Source organism: Zeus faber, assembly GCF_960531495.2.
Source record: "Zeus faber genome assembly, chromosome: 7".
Taxonomy (NCBI): domain Eukaryota; kingdom Metazoa; phylum Chordata; class Actinopteri; order Zeiformes; family Zeidae; genus Zeus; species Zeus faber.
In genome coordinates this window covers 28,250,098-28,270,246 of record NC_137203.1, presented here as the reverse complement: position 1 = coordinate 28,270,246, position 20,149 = coordinate 28,250,098, and the positions used below count along the sequence as shown (strand labels likewise).

At 43.9% G+C, this 20,149-nt stretch overlaps 1 protein-coding gene across 1 annotated transcript; it reads left to right on the top strand.

Annotated features, from left to right (window-relative positions):
* LOC307233100 (prominin-2-like) lies at nt 1-20,149 on the top strand (the record flags this gene model as incomplete). The annotated part of the gene is made up of 23 exons (XM_080004313.1): nt 1-232; nt 612-658; nt 1,127-1,332; nt 1,463-1,583; nt 2,382-2,445; nt 2,528-2,617; nt 4,216-4,400; nt 4,738-4,806; nt 8,690-8,753; nt 8,878-9,028; nt 10,750-10,908; nt 11,026-11,149; nt 11,255-11,349; nt 11,504-11,588; nt 11,693-11,839; nt 11,937-12,008; nt 12,097-12,186; nt 14,025-14,078; nt 14,571-14,651; nt 14,737-14,805; nt 15,668-15,757; nt 15,855-15,970; nt 19,963-20,149. The coding sequence occupies 23 exons, from the start codon at nt 1-3 to the stop codon at nt 20,147-20,149; spliced, it is 2,598 nt and encodes an 865-aa protein (XP_079860439.1).

The window sequence follows — 20,149 nt, the reverse complement described above, 5'->3', positions numbered from 1 at the left end:
ATGCGGGGCCACTGGATCGGTGTCTTTCTGTGTTTCGCCGCCTGGCTCGGGCTCGGTTCTCCGGACGCTGCCGCTCCGCGCTGCCCCGGCGCCGGCAGCGACCCGCCGCCCTTCCCGTCGCTCCTGCAGCCTCTGGTCCGGCGGGTGCGCCGCTCTCCGGACGGACTCATTCCCCTGTACCGCTTCGGCCGCTCCTTCCTCCAAGTCGTGCAACCCAATCCTTTTCCTCAAGGTAGCACCAAAAAAAAAAAAGATACAAGATCTATAAGAGAAAGGTATAAGTTAGGTCAGTGGATCTCAACATGAGGTCCGGGGACCCCCCTAAGGGACGCCTCGTGAGGGGGTCCCCAGCAAAATTATTAGTAGTGTTCAACTTCAGTTAGAAAATGTTCAATAATGGCTGCTTTGAGCTGTTATCGCCATAACAATAGACAAGGCATGGAAATTTGGACTAAATAATATCTACTGTAACATCATTTTGTTGCTTTGTTGCAAAATGTTATCAAAGGGGGATCTGTGACCTAATGCGTATAAAATTGAGGGTCCTTCAGATGAAAACAGGTTGAGAATCATTGTTCCACAATGATGCTTATTATCATTTTCTGTTTCAGATATTGTTTCTAAAGCCTTGAGGAATGAGCACCAAGACATGGCTAAGGTACATAAAATTGATATCAGTTATTTATACATTTCTTGTGTTTTCATTTTTTTTTCTAAATAATCTTTGACGTCAATTATCTGTGGAATTAGTTAACTCGTGATGTGAGTGGTGAATGACTGCCTTTCAACCTTATCACCAGGAATGTGTCTTGGCTGTTTCTTCTCACGCAGTATAATCTCATCTGCAGCATATTTCAGAAGGAGGGCATGTCCACCATGAGGGCTTTGTCCCCTCATGGTGCCACATACTGTATACAGTACATTTATTTTAATCTGTGTTCTCAGTTGTTAGTACAGTGGATTTGATGATGTCACATGCAGTATTGACCAATTTGTGTGTGTGTGTGTGTGTGTGTGTGTGTGTGTGTGTGTGTGTGTGTGTGTGTGTGTGTGTGTGTGTGTGTGTGTGTGTGTGTGTGTGTGTGTGTGTGTGTGTGTGTGTGTGACCTGCTGTTCCTGTCCACAGCTGGTGCAGTACCAGGCAGGGTACCTGGTGTGTCTGATCCTGGCTGTGCTCTACTTGCTGCTCATGCCCACAGTGGGCGGTGTCCTGGCGTGGCGGCATTTCCACAGCGGCGGCCGCTTCAGACTGTACAACCATTTGTCCGGTTGGCGTCATCACAGGGATGTCGCCGCGGCGGGATGCATCATCCTCGTCACGCTCCTGCTCCTGTAACGCCCCCATCTCCCCAAACCATTTTCCTTTCTCTTTTTATTTGAAACAAACTGATCATTTGTGGCCCCTTATACAATAGTTCAGACAGTGAGTTTGTGTAACTGTTTCATTTCTGCATGTGTGTAGGATCGGGGTGATCCTAGCGTTCTCGACCAACGACCGAACCCGTGACAACATGCATCCCGCGCTCCAGCAGCTTGACGCCAACATGGGCGCCATCGAGGACGGCCTGCGCTCCATTCCCCAGGTAGGACACAATGAGGGGAAGTGGATCTAGAGATATCTGAACATCCTGACAAACATGACAGTGAATCCTTCGAAAAAAAGGTAATAGCTAATATTATAGCCCATAACTCATATCTGAAATTTACCTAACCCTAACCCTCAGGGGGTCAATAAAGTATCTATCTATCTATCTATCTATCTATCTATCTATCTATCTATCTATCTATCTGTCTGTCTGTCTGTCTGTCTGTCTGTCTGTCTGTCTGTCTGTCTGTCTGTCTGTCTGTCTGTCTGTCTGTCTGTCTAACTGTCTGTCTGTCTGTCTGTCTGTCTGTCTGTCTGTCTGTCTATCTATCTATCTATCTATCTATTACGCATATTATTGCTGGCATGCTGCTATTTTCTGAGACAGATTTTCTTTTGTGTCATAAGCATAACATCACCCATGTCAAGCATACATAAACATAATATGAAACAATAAATAAATAAACAAATAAATAAATAAATAAATAAATAAATAAATATACATTTGTTTGTTTATTTGTTTGTTTATGTATTTTTTTTATAATTTTTTTATTATTATTATTATTATTTTCATTTATTTTGTAATGTATTTTTGGATGTATTACTATTATTACTATTATTTTTTTATGTATTTGTTTGTTTATTTGTTTTGTGATGTATTTTTATTTTTTTATGTATTATTATTACTATTATTATTAACATTATATTCACACACAGTATATAAGTATATATACTGTATATACACACACACAGGAGAAGTTAAAATTTGACCGTTTTTTTTCCCCTTTCCCCACAGAAAATGGAATCGATCACAGAACTGTACAAAATTCCAAAATCTGAACTCTCAAAGACCATAAATGGTAAATAAAAATTGTGGGTCTTTGGTTTTCGTTCCGTGAGTGTTCTGTATCCTGAGCAGCGTGCGTTGCTTTGTGTTTACAGAGGTGGACGACGTCATCGGCTCGGCAATAATCGCGTCTCTCAGCGACGATTTCCGGAAAGCTCTCGCAAATTTGTCTTCCGCAGTAGAAGGTTTGTACGTCAGAGGCATTGCAGTGTCATCGTGGTGGCAGACCGGTCTTATTTCAAACAAAAAAAACAAACGTGTGTTGTTTTTATGATCTTTTGTTTTGGAAACACCCCTTTCACACCAGGGTGTGCCTATTGCTCCCTAGCTGACATACTTCAACGTCTATCGTCATTTCTATCATCATCAGCTAGGTAAACAAATCATATTATAGTTAAAAATATAACAAAAGTCCCAACAAAACCGGAATTTACCCAGCAACCTGTAGAAAATTGGACATTGTGTCTTGCATGCTATGCTCTTATAAAATATAACACTTGGCGGGTCAGGGCACGGCACAGGGCGCACAGATCTTTTTTTTGTTTTGTTCTATTAGGAAATGGAGGAAAATAAATACATAAGAAATAAAAACACACTGTTTTTATTTGTTTTGTTTGGAGAAACGGGTAACGGGGACGCCTACGTCACGGAGCTCGCAGCTCGAGCCGAGGAGCTCGCTGCTGGTGCGTTCTAATAATTAAAGGAAAAAGTGTTCTCCGACTCAATAAACTATGATATATTTTACAATACGTCCACTTTATACGTCCACTTGAGAGGACAGAACAGAGCACCGGCAGCTTGTGAGGAGTGCTGGTCCGTAAGAAAAAGTACCGGTACACCAAAGAGTAAAACGTGTAAGTGCCGGGTACTGCATATTAGTGAGTACCGGCCCACTTCATGCACTGCGGGTTGCTAAATATGGCTACTTTCTAAATAAAACAATACAATGAGATGGAATATATATTTGAAATGTACTCGTTTTTAAAAGCTTCTGCTTAGGAAAATATAGTTCAACAACAACGTAGATAACGCTGCAATGTACAGTAGCGAACTATTCGCTCTACAAAAAAACAACTTTCCTCTACAAATTACGAACCAATTTACTGGTATTACTGTTAAATTGGACATATCCGTAATTCATCTCTTAAATTCTATGCAGCGTCACAAGATGGCGGCACTAGCGGGTGACAGCATCAGCATGTCGGCGGAGTGATGATGAGGGATGTGAATACATGCCCTGATCACACCGTGGGGGTTATTTTGCAATAACGACTGCCTGGCTGCCCATTATCCAGCTTATTACATAGCTAATTACTAAATGAAAGAAACACTGAGACAGAATGATTCTGAACAATTTCATAAGGAGTATGTTTAGTTTAAGATCATCCACTAAAAAAACAGTCCACGAGAATGTAGCTTACACTGCTACCACGTAACAAACTATTCTTCCTACATATGACTGACCTATTTACTGTTGTAAAGTTGAAATTGGACACATCCGCATTCATCTCTTTAAGTCTTCCATGGTAGTTTCTATATAGCATCATAAGATGGCGCCACAAGCTAGTGTCAGCATTAGAATGTAGGCGGCGTGACTGAGTCACAAGAGACGTAAAGACAGACAGGGAGAAGTGGCATGCCCGTGATAACGGTCAATATTAATAGAGTTGTTCCAATACCAGTATCAGAAATGCTTCCGATACAGCCTAATTGACCAATCAGAATAGAGCATTCCACAGCACTGTGTAATAATTGTGTAACATTGACTTACATAACCCCACAGATGCAAGCGGTAGCATTGACAACTTGCAGATCATGGAGACGATGAGACTGTCGCTTAGCAGCCGACAGCAAACCTTAGAGAAGGGGCTGCAAGAGCTGGAGGGCCGTTTGAAGAATCTGGAGAAATGCCCCGGGTGCGGCATCCCCGACTCCAGCGACCTGGAGACAGACGCAGATTACACCGAGGTACCTCTTCTGCTTTGATTAATTCGCACACACTAATATATCACAACAAAATAGTTAACTGACTATGTTATTCGCTTCTACTTCTGTGCTTCTACTCTTGGTCTTAGTTTCAGTCATTTAAATTGAATTGATATTGAAGCCCTAATTCCCCCCAACCCTTGGACGATTAGTCTCTAACGCACGCAAACTCACGCACACACACACACACACACACACACACACACACACACACACACACACACACACACACACACACACACACACACACACACACACACACAATGCCTGTAATGAATGGAGCCTCCCACCCGATCTGACTCCAAATTTGTCATTTCAGATTCCTAGCGTGCAGGACAAGCTGGACGCCATGCCCCCAAAGAGTATTTTCAGTGTCCTTGTCGAGCAAGTAAGGATGAACAGATTTGTTTTGTCACCCGGAAAAGGCTTTCGCTGATGTGATAACATACATCTAATAAGTGTTTGGGGGAAATGTTGAATGAGGGGGAAAAGAGTATATATAGCGTTATAAGGAACTATATTCTGTAAATAAGAATACAATTGGATGGAGGATGGACATACAGTGTATGACATGTATGGCACAGTATTTTTATCCTATAATAACTGAGTTTTTATCACAATTACAGCCATAGCCATGCTGAATAAGCAGAATACATGGGCAATTGCGCATTCATTTTCCGGTTTAAATTGGGATATTTTAAGTGTCCCTGATTGGAATAGGTGGGTAGAACGGACATCCTGGTTCAATAATAAGACTACTAAGGCGGATCTTGAGTTGGATAGGAATGAATAGAAATAGAGCTGATGGTGTCTAAAACACATGCAGCGTCCATTGTAGAAAGGAATTTTGAATGAGCAACTTATTCAATTAAAACACACACAAATTAAAGTTAATGTGTGGTTATCAAGACAAATTGGTTCAACCGTCTGGATATTGATTTCGGCTCGTAATTGTCTTATCTCTCTTGAAAACACCCAAAGATATTCTTGCACTTTTTACACAGTAGGCTATTCTATTCAAGATGTCCAACTTTAGTGTGTGTGTGTGTGTGTGTGTGTGTGTGTGTGTGTGTGTGTGTGTGTGTGTGTGTGTGTGTGTGTATATATATATATATATATATATATATATATATATATATATATATATATATATATATATATGTATATGTATATGTATATGTATGTGTGTGTGTGTGTGTGTGTGTGTGTGTTTATGTGTGTGTGTGTGTGTGTGTGTGTATATTGACCAAGTTTTAATATCTTCTAATAATTGTAATAGCCAGGACTTCTACTCTGTGAGGTAAGTGCTGGAGGTACGTAAGTTCAGGTAAGTTTCATTTAGGAGGATTTAAATGTATATTTAATACAACACAGTCAATTAATTCTATTATATAATTATAGAACCCAGAATCGCGATTGTGGCACCTCCCCTTGCGGCTGCCTGCGCGAGCACCTTGTGTTGATTATGCACATTTTGGTATTTTTTAGTATTTTTAGAGCTTATTGAGCTTTTTGTATGTAATCACCGGGTGTCATGAAATTTCACTGCATATATGTACTGTATGACCGTATGTATATGTATGTGACAAATAATCTCTTGAACTTGAACTTGAATTTATGACGAGTCAAAACATGATGGCCATATGTACAGTAAAATATATATATAATCCCAATCATAGATGGCTTTTATAGATAAATTATATCATGGTGCTTGCTGGGTTTTGTGCAGAGTGGGCACTATACCCATTCCGTCTTGCTTATCAAATTAACCACAACTAAATTATTAGTTGATATCATGTTCATATATGCAGGGATATCAATAGACCAGGTGTTAAAGAATAAGGAGCTTATAGCCGGTTGTCCTGGATATGGGGATAAGTAATTTTATATCTATAACAATTAAAATAGATCCAAATGAAAACCTAAGAAAGAAGCCTTAAACAGGGACCTATTACAAATCCAGCATGCCACATAAATATACTTATGCACATATCAGGTCAAGAGATGAGAGTTTGTATTATATAGTTATTAGTTATATAGTTATATAGTTATAGTTATTATATAGTTACAGTGGGGCAAAAAAGTATTTAGTCAGCCACCAATTGTGCAAGTTCTCCCACTTAAAAAGGTGAGAGAGGCCTGTAATTTTCATCATAGGTACACTTCGACTATGAGAGACAGAATGGGGGGAAAGAATCCAGGAAGTCACATTGTAGGATTTTTAATGAATTAATTGGTAAATTCCTCTGTAAAATAAGTATTTGGTCACCTACAAACAAGCAAGATTTCTGGCTTTCACAGACCTGTAACTTTTTCTTTAAGAGGCTCCTCTGTCCTCCACTCGTTTCCTGTATTAATGGCACCTGTTTGAACTCGTTATCAGTATAAAAGACACCTGTCCACAACCTCAAACAGTCACACTCCAAACTCCACTATGGCCAAGACCAAAGAGCTGTCAAAGGACACCAGAAACAAAATTGTAGCCCTGCACCAGGCTGGGGAGACTGAATCTGCAATAGGTAAGCAGCTTGTTGTGAAGAAATCAACTGTGGGAGCAATTATTAGAAAATGGAAGACATACAAGACCACTGATAATCTCCCTCGATCTGGGGCTCCACGCAAGATCTCACCCCGTGGGGTCAAAATGATCACAAAAAGGCTGAGCAAACATCCCAGAACCACACGGGGGGACCTAGTGAATGACCTGCAGAGAGCTGGGACCAAAGTAACAAAGGCTACCATCAGTTACACACTACGCCGCCAGGGACTTCAATCCTGCAGTGCCAGACGTGTCCCCCTGCTTAAGCCAGTACATGTCCAGGCCCGTCTGAAGTTTGCTGGAGAGCATTTGGATGATCCAGAAGAAGATTGGGAGAATGTCATATGGTCAGATGAAACCAAAATATAACTTTTTGGTAAAAACCCAACTTGTTGTGTTTGGAGGAGAAAGAAAGCTGAGTTGCATCCAAAGAACACCATACCTACTGCGAAGCATGGGGGTGGAAACATCATTCTTTGGGGCTGTTTTTCTGCAAAGGGACCAGGGCGACTGATCTGTGTAAAGGAAAGAATGAATGGGGCCATGTTTCGTGAGATTTTGAGTGAAAACCTCCTTCCATCAGCAAGGGCATTGAAGATGAAACGTGGCTGGGTCTTTCAGCATGACAATGATCCCAAACACACCGCCCGGGCAACGAAGGAGTGGCTTCGTAAGAAGCATTTCAAGGTCCTGGAGTGGCCTAGCCAGTCTCCAGATCTCAACCCCATAGAAAATCTTTGGAGGGAGTTGAAAGTCTGTGTTGCCCAGCGACAGCCCCAAAACATCACTGCTCTAGAGGAGATCTGCATGGAGGAATGGGCCAAAATACCAGCAACAGTGTGTGAAAACCTTGTGAAGACCTACAGAAAACGTTTGACCTCTGTCATTGCAAACAAAGGGTATATAACAAAGTATTGAGATGAACTTTTGTTATTGACCAAATACTTATTTTCCACCATAATTTGCAAATAAATTCTTTAAAAATAAGACAATGTGATTTTCTGGATTTTATTTTCTCTTTTTGTCTCTCATAGTTGAGGTGTACCTATGATGAAAATAACAGGCCTCTCTCATCTTTTTAAGTGGGAGAACTTGCACAATTGGTGGCTGACTAAATACTTTTTTGCCCCACTGTATATAGTTGATTACATTTCACTGCATATATGTATGAAAGTATGTATATGTATGTGACAAATAAAAAATCTTGAATCTTGAATCTTGAATCTTGTTATTGTGCACACGCATGGTTCAGATAATGTTAAAATGTAAAAGTACAGATCAGAAATTAGACAATTTTGGGTAGGGGCTACTGGACGGTGTTATCAGGTTTCCGCATTTTTCACTGTTGGTGGAGCTGCTGACAGAGGGCATTGTTTAGCTGTGTTGCGATTGTCACCAAAAAATGTTTGTTCAGTAGCATTCCTTATGGGCACGCCTCAGGTGGCATTGTCTAAGATTAGTTCCATTACATTCCATTTTTCTTTTGGCTCCCGAGTCATTTTGAAGAGTTGATTGCTATGAATGAATTGTTTGCGAGTAATGTATCACTATTAGTAGGCCATAATAATAAGTGCAGTTCTGCGTGTCTAGTGGTCAACAGGACAGTGGCTTTCTTTCCTTCTAAAAGGTGTGCCCTGGCAGAAATATGGTTGGGAAACTGCCTTGAGGGGTGGAAACCATGGCATAGAATCAGTCATTATTTTTGGTCTGATTGATGATATTTTCTTTTCAGAGTAACCGGACCTTCCATGGCATCCCCCAGTTCTGCTCCGAGCAAATTGCACCGTCTACCTCAGGTGAGACTGAAGAAAGTTCTTAAGTGCTTTGGAAACAACTGCCACACTTAACCTCTGCCCATTTGCTTTTTGCTTTTTTACCACCTGTCATCCCTCTGTTTTTATTGTCCTGTTTTGCTGCTAGCTTTCTTGTCGGGGCTGCAGAAGACCCAGCGCTCGCTGGCCAACGCCTCTCGGACGTTCCCCTCCCTGCACTCCTTCAGAGAGGCGGTGACCAAGCTGCGCACCGGCGTCCAGAGTTTCAAAGGGCCTGTGGACCGCTACGACTACGTCAGGTGGATCGGTGGTTCTCAACAGGTGGTCCGGGAGCCCCCAGGGGTCTTTCGAGAGGTTCCAGGGGGTCCCCAACATAATGACTAAATTCATTTACAAGATGATAGCACTGATAGCACTGTTAGAGAATGTAAAATAATGATTGTTTTGATCCTTGTTTCGCTGTTACTGTATCTCCCTAACTATAGTATAGACAGGTACAGCATAGAAGTTTGGACTAAATCATATCTTACAATAAAAATCTCAGACTGGGGTCCCAGACACATAAGCATCACTGAGGCAGCCTAATGAAGGACTGGTTATGTTTCTGTGGTCCCAGTGGAATTCTGGAATGCCACTCTTTTCACGGATTTACAATGCGCTGTTCATTTTAAATTTAGCATTTTTAATTAATATTATTTCCCGTGGCACACCACTATCCCGTCAACCACTAAAACCCTCCCAAAAAGTCACAAACGCATAGAACACAAACTCATTCTGATGGACACAGAGCTGCTGTTCTGGCTGGAACTGGTTAATTAGTTCAGCCCAGAAATCTTGACCTTGCAGGACAAGGGCATATTTTCATTACTTATTTTTTTCAACAGGGATTTGATGCCTCTCAGTTATACTTCCAAGAAAGGTTTTTCTGGATGGCATTTAGATGACCCCCAATAAGTAACGGTTACAATTCAGTGTTTTTTTTCTTTATTTTTTCTTATTCATTTATTGATAGAAAAAATGCGCAGTTCAAAACACTGAAATACACAAGTTCCACAATAACAGTCCCATAAAATAAAGAATATCATTATTTAAAGAATAACAAACGGAATAGGATAAAACACACCAAGATGTGGGTTTTAAAATGATATATTTCTGATTAGAGTACTAATTATGGAGCACATGGACATAGTAAGTAAGGCTTAGGACATAGAAAGGGTAAGACCAAATTGAAATCTTCTCTACATAAAATCGTCCCTGGATAAATTCACTGCTTTCACAGATTTTATAATGTGTTTCCTTTGACAATCGAGTGACAATCGAGTGACACATAGGTATGAACATAAGCTTTGTGCTAAATAAAAAAAAATTGTACTTGACGAGTCAAAGAGAAGCTACTCTCCATTCCCACTTATTTATTTATTTATGTATTTATGTGTATATTTATTTATTTATTCATATATATTTACACATAATAATACACAGAACATCTCGAGGAACAATATTACAAAAAATATCAGATTTTTTGTTTTTGCAAATGTTTCTGTCTTTTTAATAGTGGAATTCAAAAATAATTTCAATAAAAGCACTAACCGGTAATCCTTTTAAATATTGGCGGCAGTTTCGCCTACCACACGCCACCCAAGTAATGTTTTCAAGTACCTTTGTCACAGAGACACAGACAACAGGGTTTCAGACACCAGTTTATTGTAGAGAGTGGGCTAGTTGGAATAAGCACAGGAGCAGATGGACATGTGTCATAACAGCGGCTCCTCTCCTGAGTGCGTGTGGGGATGGGGGTTTTACCTGTTGCTCGTTAGACCAACCAACGAGCGACAGGCATGCAGCCACTCTGGTGTGGCTGCTCAAACCACACCATCCCCACACCACAATCTTTTTTTATATTCAGGACATTTTGCATTTATGTCGAAATAATTAAATATATATTACTGTTTGCCCCTTTACTAATTTTGCGCTCAGGCCTAGTTCCTCACTGTGTCCTCTCCTCTGGCGCCCTCTGCAGGTGGGCCGTGGCCATTACACTCTGCACTGCGTTGTTGCTGATCGTGCTGATGATGGCGACCGCGGTCTCCATCGGGCTGCCCGCTCTCTTCAACCCGGTTGTGTACCGCTGCTTCCCAGACACAAGGCTGGAGCGCACGGCTCTCTGCCTGTTCCAACTGTAAGTACCCCGCACACTCCACCACGACCCCATTTGTGTACCCACGATGCCCCTCTCCCGCCTCTGCACCCCTTTGAGGACCCTTCACGATTGCTTTGTTTTGTATTCATCCCAAAGTTCTATGCTGCTGAGCTGTGTGTTCTCGTGGCTCCTCATCATCCTGGTCTTTGTGGCTCTCTTCTTCGGGGGGAACGCACACACCCTGGGGTGCAGGAGCTTCACCCGTGGACGCATTTTTACAGTAAGATCTCTAGGTCAAATGGAGTAATACGGCCGGCCTGACTTTGCTTGAATTCAAACTGAATGCACAGGCTTTATCCAACAACATGATTTTATCACTACAAAGTTCTTAGACAGGCAGGAAGACCTCTTCACCAGCTTCAATGGCAGTCCAGGGAACCAAACCACGCAGATCCATCCCAAAACCGCCACTGTCTACCTGTGAGTTCCTGCTGGTAATCCAGTGAAACTATGCCTGACATGCCTTCAAGAGGCCTGGCATCGACAAAACCTTGTAATCCATACCTGTCCGGTCAGACAGGATTTTCACATGCAACTGAGCCATTGTTATTCTCTTTCATTTATTTTGTTCCAGCGGCTGTGTCAGAGGCCAATCCATGTTCTGCAGCATGGAGATGAACCAAATATTCGACCTGGAAGACTTTCTAAATGCCACCAAGGTGTTTCATTTCCTGCAACTCTCTTTCCGTTCATTGATCTCTAACCATATTACAAATGGATACAACTTCCTTAAACGACTGCTTTTCCCTTTTAACCTCTTAAGTACCTGGAGGCTTTAAGCAAGGCCGCCCAGAAGATGACGGTGGACGTCACGGACCTGAAACTGCTTTCCGATGGGGGTGAAAGGTCCCTGCAGAAGTTCGGGGCGTTGAATTTGGAGAGCTACCAATATGACGAAGTGATACGGCTGGTAAACTTAAGAAAAAACGTTTTTTGTCTCCCTCAAGCTCATTTGTGGGTGGGGGGATGGTCCTATTCCACTAACAACGCTCATTTTACAACCTCAGCTGAACAAAACAGTTGTGGAGAGAGATCTTGCTGCCTTGGCCGATGAATTGGAGAAGGAGGCAGAACTGTCCGTGAGTAGCTTATGCTGAGATTTCGTGAAAAGAGCCGTCTTGTTGTGGAGTCTTTGTTGATTTTCTATCTTTTTGCGTTGGCTCACAGGACAACGCTGGGATTAAGGCCATTCTGCAACAGGAGGCGGCAAACGCCCGGCGCCTGCACAATATCGTGGGTCAGCAGATGACCGACGCGGTATGTTTTCCTTTTCATGCCGAGCGGAGAATAGTCCAAGTACTGGAATGACAAACAAAAACACCACTCAACACTCCCCAAAACAGACCAAAAAAAACCCAGACTTGACGTCTGTCAAGTCTACTTCACACCGAATCTGTACTCAGATCTGACAGCCGGATCAGATGAACTGCACCTTCATTTTACATCACAAAATACACCGATCAGCCACAACATTAAAACAACTGACAGGTGAAGTGAATAACATTGATCATCTCCTTCAAAAGGCACCGGTCAAGGGTTGGGATATATTAGGCAGCGAGTGAACAGTCAGTTCTTGAACATGTTGGAAGCAGGAAAAATGGACAAGCGTAAGGATTTGAGCAACTTTATCAAGAGCTAAATTGTGATGGCGAGATGACTGGGTCAGAGCATCTCCAAAACGGCAGGTCCTGTGGGGTGTTCCCGGTATGCAGTGGTTAGTACCTACCAAAAGTGGTCCAAGAAGGACAACCAGTGAATCGATGACAGGGTCATGGGCATCCATGGGCTCATTGATGCCCGTGGGGAACAAAGGCTAGCCCGTCTGGTCCCATCCCACAGAAGAGCTACTGTAACACAAAATTGCTGAAATGGTTCATGCTGGTTATGATAGAAAGGTGTCCCAACACACAGTGCATCGCATGGGGCTGCGTAGCCGCAGACCAGTCGGAGTGCCCATGCTGACCCCTGTCCTCCGCCGAAAGCGCCTACAGTGGGCATGTGAGTGAGAACTGCACCGTGGAGCAATGGTAGATGGTTGCCCGTTATCACGTTTTCTCAGTCAAGTCATGTGGATGGTCGGGGTTTGGGTCTGATCCGATCGAGCATCTGTTGGATGTGCTGGAACAACAAGCCCGACCCATGGAGGCCCCACCTCACATCTTAGAGGGCTTAAAGGATCTGCTGCTAACGTCTTGGTGCCAGATACCACAGGACACCTTCAGAGGTCTTGTGGAGTCCATGCCTCGACGGTCAGATGCGTTTTGGCGGCACAATGGGGAGCTACACAATATCAGTGGTTATTAGTGGTGGTTTTAAAGTTGTGGCCGATTGGTATATATTAGGGAAAATGGTTTCTGAGAGTGTGTACTGGCGCCGGGCCAGGGAATGAGGAAGAGGAGGCAGACGGAGGCGAAACAGTGCTGGGTGGCGTGTTTATTAAGTGTTCAGTGGCTCATGGGCTAAAAGAAGAACTCAGGGGCTCGCAGGCCAACATATATGGAGTCCATGCGGAATTACTGTTTCCGCGGTCTGTTATGGCAGTTTGCCTTTCTCGCCTTGGGCGTCTCGTCTCTCCTGCACACCGATCCTTACTGTGGGCACAAACAAACAATTATTCCTTCCTGCTTTGGGATCAGGGGAATCAGCGTTGATTCGCCTAATCCACAGCAGCTGAGCGGCCCCGGGATGGGAGCCCGCACCGCCTGTCTGCAGCGGCGGCTTGGCCACGCCCCGTTGGTCCACCACATCCTTGTTTTTGTTCAGTACATCATCATCATCATCCGTCGAGTGCCCTTGAGATCTGAGACACACGCTGCTTCGACTGGTTTCTGTTGCTCATTGCCACACCAAGGTCTACTTCCTCTTGATGGGCAGAGCAGAATATCTGACATTATCTAATCATTTGCTCTGTAGCAATGTCAGAAAAAGTGGACTCTTGTGCGTTTAAGTGGATTTTAGAGGTTGGGTTGGAAAATCGCACCAAAGGAATGTAGGAATGGTTTCAGTCTGGAATTCAAAACAATGAGACTTGCATATGAAGAGGTGTCATCAGACGCAGGTGACTCTGCCACTCTGCACCTCTTTGTCACTTTTAGGTCAAGATGAGCGGCAGAGTCAGCGCCTTGAGAAGCCTCAGTCTGACGTACAAGGTGCTCTGCGTTCTCCTCTCTCTCTCTTCTCATTCTTTTGTGTCTTTTTGAGAATGCAAATTAATTTTCTGAAGGAAACAATATGTATGCTGTTTTGAAACCAATTTTATTTTTTTATTTGGGTTTGTTTGTTCATTTGTTTATAATTTGTTTATTTGCTTTATTAGAAGGGGTAGACATAATAATAACAACAACAAACAGAACAACTAGGAGCAAAATATAGGATTTTTGAAATATTCAATTTTCTTTGCTTTTTTGTTTGTCGATAACAATGGAAAATAATTTGAATAAAGGCAGTAATATCTAGGTCAAAAATGAAGGTATACAACAAGTATACAGGTGTACTATATACGGCATATGCAAATATATCTACATATTCACATTTATGTAGAAATATACATTTATGTCGAATTTTGGACAAATATTTTTCCCATAAGTGTAAAGTGAATTAAATACAATTTTATTACACTTTATCTTGCCTCACGCCTGCAGACTTACGTCAACAACGCGCTGAGCGGTTTCAACAGAACTGAAGAGACGTTGCGTGTCCAGGTTCCACGCATCACTGACAAGGTGGGACAAAATTTGTATTAATTCCTGATTCCCACTCTCCGACCATCTCTAGAGGCTTTACATCCTTGTTGACCCTCCTTCATAGGTGTCCCAGTGCATCCTGGAGCAAGCAGAGCAGGGTCTGCTGCGCTACCTGGGCTGGGTCCGTCACACGGTGGGTAAAGAAGCCACAAAATCCCTTATGTACCCCTGTGGAACCCCTGAGGACCCCTGAGAGCTCAACGCACCACAACTTAAGAAAACACATGCAAAAAGACAAAACACAAGCAAATATCGAAAAACACAACCGCATTAACAGAAAACACAAACTCACTTGTGAGTGTATCCCTGCGAACTGAATCACTGATTCATTCGCAGGGATATATACTCACTGCGAAACGTGATTCTGAATCACGTTCAGAACTTAACTGAACAGACTGATGAATGGATCGTTTCAGGAAGTGATTCAGTTCGTTCATCCAAAAGATTTGAATCTTCCGCAAAAAATCCCCGCACTATCACAGAGCCGGTAGGAGCTGTTTTCTCTGGAGCATCGCACCTAAATGGTTTAAATAAAAACTGTGGATTAATATAAAAGTTGTTTTTTCCAATTCTTAATTGCACCGAGGAAGCAGATGGAGGATAATTACAGATGCAAAATATTTTATTTTAATATGTTTTATTGAAGATAAATCAGTGCATCTAGTGTGGCTCACTTCCGTAATCTTGTGGCTCACTTTCGTCATGCACTTTTGCGGTTGTGTTTTCTGTTAATGTGGTTGTGTTTTCTGTTAATGCGGCTGTGTTTTTGGTAATTTGCTTGTTTTTTTGTCTAATTGCAAGTGTTTTCTTTAGGTGCTGTGCGTTGAGCTCTTAGGGCCACCGTACTTATGGCCGTCAACAAGTCCATAACACAGGGTTGTTTTTTTTTAACAATAATTTAAACCTTGACAGGAGATTAATTCACCTTGCATGGATGACCCATGGTGCTTCTGTGGTGTGCTGGTAAACTGGTGAACTCTGTTTCTGTGTGTTAGATCCTAGATGAGGTGATGGGTTGCCATTGGGTTGCCAGGTCTGTGGAAAATATGTATACGGCGGTGTGCCTGAACGTGATCGACCCGTGGGTGAGCGAGTTGTCTTTTTCCTTGGACAGACATATCTGAGAAAGAGTACCAACAGTAGTATGATTTAAAACTTCTGACAAAATTCATTTTAATGCAGAATGCGTTTTGGCTGAGTTTGGGATGGTGCTGTGCCTTTCTGGTTCCTGGAGTGTTCCTCAGCCTGTATGTAGCGGAACGCCTGCAGTCCCACCCCGCAGCACCACCCTCCATTGAGTATGATCACTCTCCATTTCACCACAATCGATTCTTTAAATGATTCATTTCTAAATGGCTTCTTAGCAAAGTTTGTGTGAACAAAAAATTGGATTGATTGATCAAATATTTGTAAAAAAGCCAAATTATTGATTTTATTGCTCATTGGACACATTGGGAAATCTAGCAATGGTGTGGAAAGCAATGTGCATTTTTTTCTCTTTTTCCTCCTGTCATCAAAAAGACTGCAGCCCACATCCTCCAGCTTATCCACAGCTCACTGGGGGGTTAGCTCAACTTGGGGTCACCAAGACCCTCCATCGACTCTGGTCTCGGTTCAATTGGCCAGGATGTCGCCAGGATGTGGACCTTTTCGTTCACTAATGCAACTCCTGCATTGCCAAGAAGGGACCAACTCACTGCTCACAGCTCGGATGCAGCAGTTTCAGGTGGGGTTCCCCCATGGGGCGGTTGGCTGTTGACATCCTGACCCCTTTCCCATCTCCAACCGGGGGAACCGCCACATCCTTGTGGCTATGGACTACTTCACTATGTGGCCATGGGTGTACGCAGTTCCCGACAAGACCACCGCCACCACCGCCGAACACCTGGTCAACGAGATGTTCTGCTGCTTCGGTACGCCGGAAGAGTTGAAAAGTGACCAGAAGCTGCTGAGTCAGTGGGTTGGGCCTTTCTCAGTACTGGAACAGTTGTCGGACGTGGTGTACAGGGTGCAGCTGGTCAAACGGAACCGGGTGGTGGCCCTCCACAGTGACCGGCTTGTTCCCTACCAGCCCCTGGCTCCCACCAGGAAGGTGTCGGGAGTGGAGGACCAGCTCCGTGCGACCATTCCAACCTCTGTTGCCGGAGGAAAGCTCCAACGACAGCGCCGGCTTCCCCAACATGGGACGACTTTGTACTTGATTCATGGGTTGCTAAGGACAGCTAACCTCTTGGGTGGGGACAGTGTAGCGTCCCAGAGATAATAGTGGACTACATTTGCCAGGGTGCCCCGGGGTGAAGGGGAGGGAGATGAGGTGAGGGACCGGGGGGGACACGGGTGGTTGGCTAAGACGTGCTTCCTGCTAGAGTTCCTTGTAGGCTCTACAGAAGGACTGCCTTGCAAAGCCTCTGCACCCCACCTCCACCGGCAAGTACCTTGCCTTCCAGCCTCATCTGTGGCAGTCGCTAACTAGGCCCTCGTACTTCTCCCTCTTCCCCTCAAAGGACTCCTCCATCCGGTCCTCCCATGGCATGGTAAGCTCCAGTATGACGGTGTGCTTTGTTGCCTCTGACACCAAGATGATGTCAGGTCTTGGCAACATGCTGAAGGAACTTGAGCTGCCTGCCTAAATCCACTTAAAGTTGACAATTTGTGCGGTATTGAGAAGCCCTAATATTGGTCTGTGTGTTGTACTTGGCTTCTCTCCAGCTCTGATAAAGTTGATGGTTTGGTTTAATGGTTTGGACTTCTGGCAGCAGGTGATGGCAACACAAAGGCTCTCAGCGATGGTCTTGAGCACCTGGTCGTGTCGCCAGCAATATCAGCCTTTCCCTAGAGCCTTTGGGCAGCAACTTAAGATATGCACGAGGGTCCCCTTTCTCTGACACAGAGAGCACGCGGGCATATCAATTAAACCCCAGCAGTGCAGGTTAGACGGGCTGGGAAGGACATTGTAGATGGCCTGGACTAGGAACCTGAAGCGGTGTGGCTCTGCCCGCCAGAGGTCAGTCCATGTGATCTTCCTCTACACAACTTGCTCCCATCTTGTCCAGGCATCTTGCTGCCTCATTCCCACTGCTCTGCCGGGCCTCTCCTCCTCGACCGCTGCTCTCACCTCGTTCTGGACAAGTTACCTCCGTTCCTTTCCCCGAGTCTTGTCATAACGGGGGGTTATGACGGTTCCTAGTCCAGCACTTGCCCTGGCTACTGCTCCCACCAGGACTTTGTCCTGGTGTCCTGGTGGGACAAGTCATCTCCTCAGGTAGCGGCTGATTCTCCTTTCCAGTTCTGAGATGGTGGAGATTGGAAATTCGTAGAGGAGCAGTGGCCATAGGATCCTAGGAAGAATCCATAACTGGTACAACCACGCCTTGAATTTTCCTGGCAGGCCCGTTTTGTCAATGTCTTTCAGCCATCCCTCTAACTCTTCGCAGATGTTCTTGACAGATGTTGCATCCCTGAGGCTGCTGTCAAAGACCTTTCCCAGGCTTTTCACCGGCTTCTCAGAGTAGGGATCGGTGTTCCTGTGATAGAGAAGCGGAACTTGTCCTCAACTCTGCCCCTCTTCAAAACCAAGGATCTAGGACCCAACAGCCTCTCCAAACCCTCAATCAATCTGCTCCCAGGCACAGATTTAGTAGTCACTGTCAAGTCATCCATGAAAGCACGGATTAGTGGTTGTCGGATACCTGACTTGGACTTGGGGCTCCTGCCCTCTGGTTCAGCTGATTTCACATACATGTTCATTGAGCCATCAGGATCACTAAGATGGTGCAACCTGTGATGATTCCCACCTCCAATCTGTGCCACTCAGAAGTTGTAGACCCTGCTGAGGCTCTTAAACTGAAATCGCTGTAATAATCCACGATAAGGTCTCTTACTGCGGCTTGAACATGGTGCCTCTCCAGCGTCTCAATCACCAGCTTGTGAGGCATCTAGCCATAGGCATTGGCCAGATCTAGCCACAGCACGACCAGATCACCCTTATTCTCCTTTGCTTCTCTGGGGAGCTGAGTGATTACGCCTGTGTGCTCTATGCAGCCTGATACTCCAGGGATGTCGCTTTTCTGCACTGAAGTGTCTATGTATCTGTCCCTGAGGAAGAAAACAGACAGCCACTTAGCAACAATGCTGAAGAAATTCTTCCCTTCAACACTGAGCAACGAGATGATTCCTAACTGGCTGATGTACTTTGAATCTTCCTCTTTCGGAATCCACACTCCCTCCACAGAACGCCACTGCTGTGCTGTTTTCTCCCTTCTCCAGATGACTTTCAAGATCCTCCATAGTCGGTGTAGCAGCTTGGGGCAGTGCTTGTACACCTTGTAGGTTGTCCCACTGGATCCTGGTGCTGACTTGACCTTGACCTTGACCTTGACCTTGCTTTCCTCACCACCTCCTGCACTTCTTTCAAGAGTGGTTCCCTCAGGTCAAATGCCTCAGCCGGCTCAGGTGGTTTTAACACAGCCTTTCACTGCCCTAATTCGTGGTCTCTGCTGGGGTCACTAAAGGTGGTGTGCAGATGTTGTTCGATTTCCTCCTACGAACAGATAAGGCGTCCACTGCGTCTCTGCCCGAGGAGCTGCTTTGTGAAGCCAAAGGGGTGGAGCTTCTTCCTGAGCATGAGACAAAGCTCTGCCAGTGGTGGCCGCTCCTCTTCACTGGCATCCTCATGTTGTTTCTTCAAGCCCTTCAGCTCTTTCCTGATGTTGTGGATTTTGACTTCCCTCTGGTCCTCTGTCTCATCAGCTGCTTGACCTGTGCATTGTGGTGCTTGCAGTCGCTCCTTGTTTTTCATCCTTGACTGCTGAATCTTTAGCCCTCTCTGATTCTTGCAGATTTTGCCGCAAAAGCCCTCTCTGCTCATCATCGTTTGTCCGTTGCCGTTTGTCATTACCCTAGCATCCGTCCAAATGGGGTTCTCATTCTCCCTCCCTCTCGGGCTCCCCTGGGGTATAACTCCTTTGCTTGATCCGCTACAGTACGTTGCTAAATTCCAACCTAATTGATACCCCGCAATTAGTTTCAATTCCACACTTTTAATAATTTATTCATATATTTACTCGCAAGCTGCTATAAATGATATAAATATCAATCTAGAGTATGAATTATTGGGACATGTAATAAAAAAAAAATATATATTTTTTTTATAATAATAAATACATATTTTTTTGATTTATATAGTTTTTACAAATAATTCTTATTTATTTATTGATTATTATAATTAAATATATTATTATTTCCTTCGTCACTACATAAAAAATGTGTCGGTTCTCTTTTTTCCTTGCAGAAAAGATAGAACCATCCTTCCGGATATTCAGCCCAGGAAAGAGTGGAACGTGGAGAGAAAGATTACAATAAATGTCGCAGAGGAAAGTCTGAAGTCCAAGTCCAACACCTACATGACTTTAGAGGAGCTCTGTGGCGCCACTATTGAGGATGTGAAAATGGAGGGCAAGGTATATGAGGAAACCTAG